The sequence below is a fragment of the Drosophila novamexicana genome, unplaced genomic scaffold (assembly GCF_003285875.2).
Source record: "Drosophila novamexicana strain 15010-1031.04,08,12 unplaced genomic scaffold, DnovRS2.1 tig00000121-arrow-pilon, whole genome shotgun sequence".
In the NCBI taxonomy this organism is placed as follows: Eukaryota; Metazoa; Arthropoda; class Insecta; order Diptera; family Drosophilidae; genus Drosophila; species Drosophila novamexicana.
Genome location: NW_020824773.1, coordinates 309,710 through 312,624, shown reverse-complemented (window position 1 = coordinate 312,624; position 2,915 = coordinate 309,710). Strand labels below are relative to the sequence as shown.

Genomic DNA, 2,915 nt, shown 5'->3' with positions numbered 1-2,915 from the left:
ACACGTTCAGATGCTGGCCAGATGCAGCCACATTTTGGCCATTCTGCCTGCCTTAAATATTTATGCAATTTATTTTTGTCTAAACTAATAAGTTGTTGTTGTAGTGCAGCTTGTTTTATCTCATAATGAAATACAACACAGTTTGCATAAGTATATAAATATGTATGTGTGTGCGTGTGCGTTTGTGTGTGTTTGTTTGCATTTTGATATTTGCGCCTGCATGTGGGCAACGATTTATTTTCTCTAGACTTTGTGGCAGCCAACATGTTAACATATTCATTGAATCCGAATTAGTTTTGAGCTCTGCTCCTCATATTTTGTGCAACATTTTGAATTATGAGCCAGGGCCTGAACCCTAAGGACTGACCTAATGGCCTCACTTGCTTAATTGTTAAAACGTAGCCTCTGCATTTTTGGTAATTTAAACTTTAGTTTACAATATGCAGATAACTTGAGGAGGATAATGCAAATCCATCTAAACAATTTACGATTGCGCATACTTAAGGTTTACCTGGCAAATCCGTTTGCTGCTAAAATTTACATTATATTTTATTTTAATTTAATTTTTATTTTATTTTAATTTGTAATAATATTTGCAAAAAAGGCCCTTACCTTCAAAATTATGTTATGCTTTGATATTCATGTATATTAATTAAACTTTTTAAGCTTATTATAAAAAACCTTCTCCGTAATTTATATACCACCAGTTAAAACATATTTATGTTAAATAGAATAAGAAAAATCTATTTTAGTATTCTTATTTAAATATTTAACATATTTCAATTAAAATGTTTCTTTCTTGAGAGTGTTGAAATAACAATGTAAATTATAATAATTATATGATGATTTATTTTACAAACATATTTCAATACTTAAATCTATATACATTAGTTTGCCTATTGTTTCTATTTGTTCAAACACTATGTTCTCTTTGAAAAGGCCACTCTATTTAACTCAATTTTGGAGGCCACTCCAACCGTCAAGCAGGGTATTCCATCCCCATGCACCTAGCTGAGCATCAATCCAATTTCTGAATGTGGCCACATTCGTATATACACCCGGAAACTCTTGCTGTGCACAGCCCAAGCCCCAGGATACAATGCCATAGAGCTTGCCTTGAGCACTGTCTTGCTGATAACCGACTAGTGGACCACCAGAGTCACCTTGGCAACTATCATGGCCTTCCCGGCCGGCACACAGCATGCGCTGGGTAACGGGCAGCACCTTGCGATATGCCCGGCGACAAATACCTGGCTCCACATGTGCCACATCCACGTATCGCAGCAAGGCTGAGACGCCCTCCTCGCCGCCCTCACTCTGATAGCCCCAGCCGCTGACGTAGAGCCGCGTATCGGGAGTAAGTACATCCTCTGCGCCAGCCAGTGGCACCGCTTGAAGCTCCTCCGTGTAGTTAAGTCGGCCATTAAGCAGCACCAGCGCCAAGTCATTATCGTGCGTCTGGCTATTGTAGGCTCCATGGCGTATGATCTGACGCAAACTGAGCAACACCCCGCCATCCGCGTGCTCTGTGGCGCCCAAACGAACGCTATAATCGACTTCAATCCATGGCTCCTCAAAGCAATGTGCAGCGGTAAGTATGAAGAAATCCCCGATAATGGCACCACCACATATATGCTGACCGTGCAGCTGTATGGAAGCTTGGTATGGAAAATCACGTATATCCGTCACCTGGCCGCCCACAATGCGACCATCATATTGAGGCGTGGCACTGCTGCCCGCAGCAAGCGCTAAAATCGTCCAAAGAAATGCCACCAGACTCATCTTTTTGCTATGAAGTGTTTTGTAACTGTGTCTACCTGCAAATCATTTTCATTGCCTTTATAGGCCGGCGCACGTTTTTTTTTTTATCAATTACCTTATCTGCGTGTCAACAAACTTCGGCCGAAAAAAAAAACACAACATGCCAATATTTCAAGTTCAGCGCCGTCTTATCAAAAACTATTTGCTTTTACTCATTTCTTTGGCACTGTTGTCTGGCGTTGACCTACTAACCTTCGAGTTGGCGGGGGCAGTACTTAAGGTTTTCTGTACAATAAAAAATGCATTCAGATTATTATTAAGTTTAGCTTTATTTTAATTTTTCTGTTATTATCTGGAACAACTTAAATTAAATTTGTATGAATATTTACAATCTACTTATTCTACTGGTAAGTCTTATATACAAATTTACAGTGTCAACTATATAAATCGATCTGGGAGATCTATTGGGTGAGACCTTCGTAGTCTCCTCCGCGTTCGGAGTCCTCCAATTCTGCGCCTATTCAGAAGACGCCTAGCCAGTCGATTAGGATGACTTCTCAGTCGCGCTATATAATTTGCGGCCTGTATATTTATTATGTCCCCGACTTTGGGCACTCCTAAGTCTTTTTCCAAGTCGGAGGTTCTCATATACCAGGGGGCACCAGACAGATATCGGAGCGTTTTTGCTTGGAGCACCCTGATTTTTGAAAGACTGGACTTTGCAGCAATGCCATATACCTGGATACCATAACGCCAGGCGGGAGCTATGCAGGATTTATAAATGGTGACTTTATTTTTCAAAGATAGCGCATTTCTACTGTTCAGAAGCCATCTTAGTTTTCTTATTCTGTTCTTTAGGGTTACTGAAACACTTGTGATGTGCTTGTTAAAGTTCAAGCGTCTGTCTAGGTGCACACCTAAGTATTTGTGGCTGTTGAAGTGCGTCACCAATTGGCCGCGCAAGAAAACTCCCGGACACATGTCCCTCCGTAGCGCATAGGTCACATTGGCGCATTTATTTAAATTAATGCCAATATTCCAGCGCTTGGCCCACATTTCAAATTGGTGGAGATATTGCTGCAGGACGTCGGTAGCTTCGTAGACACAATCGTTTCTTGACAAGATGGCTGTGTCATCTGCAAAAGTGGCGATTG

The 2,915-nt window shown here is 41.0% G+C and overlaps 1 protein-coding gene across 1 annotated transcript; it reads right to left on the bottom strand.

Moving 5' to 3' along the window:
• Positions 1 to 954: 954 nt before the first annotated feature.
• LOC115758045 (trypsin 3A1) lies at positions 955 to 1,782 on the bottom strand. The gene has a single exon (XM_030698559.1). It carries the CDS (start codon positions 1,780 to 1,782, stop codon positions 955 to 957), a length of 828 nt encoding a protein of 275 aa, XP_030554419.1.
• Positions 1,783 to 2,915: the final 1,133 nt, after the last annotated feature.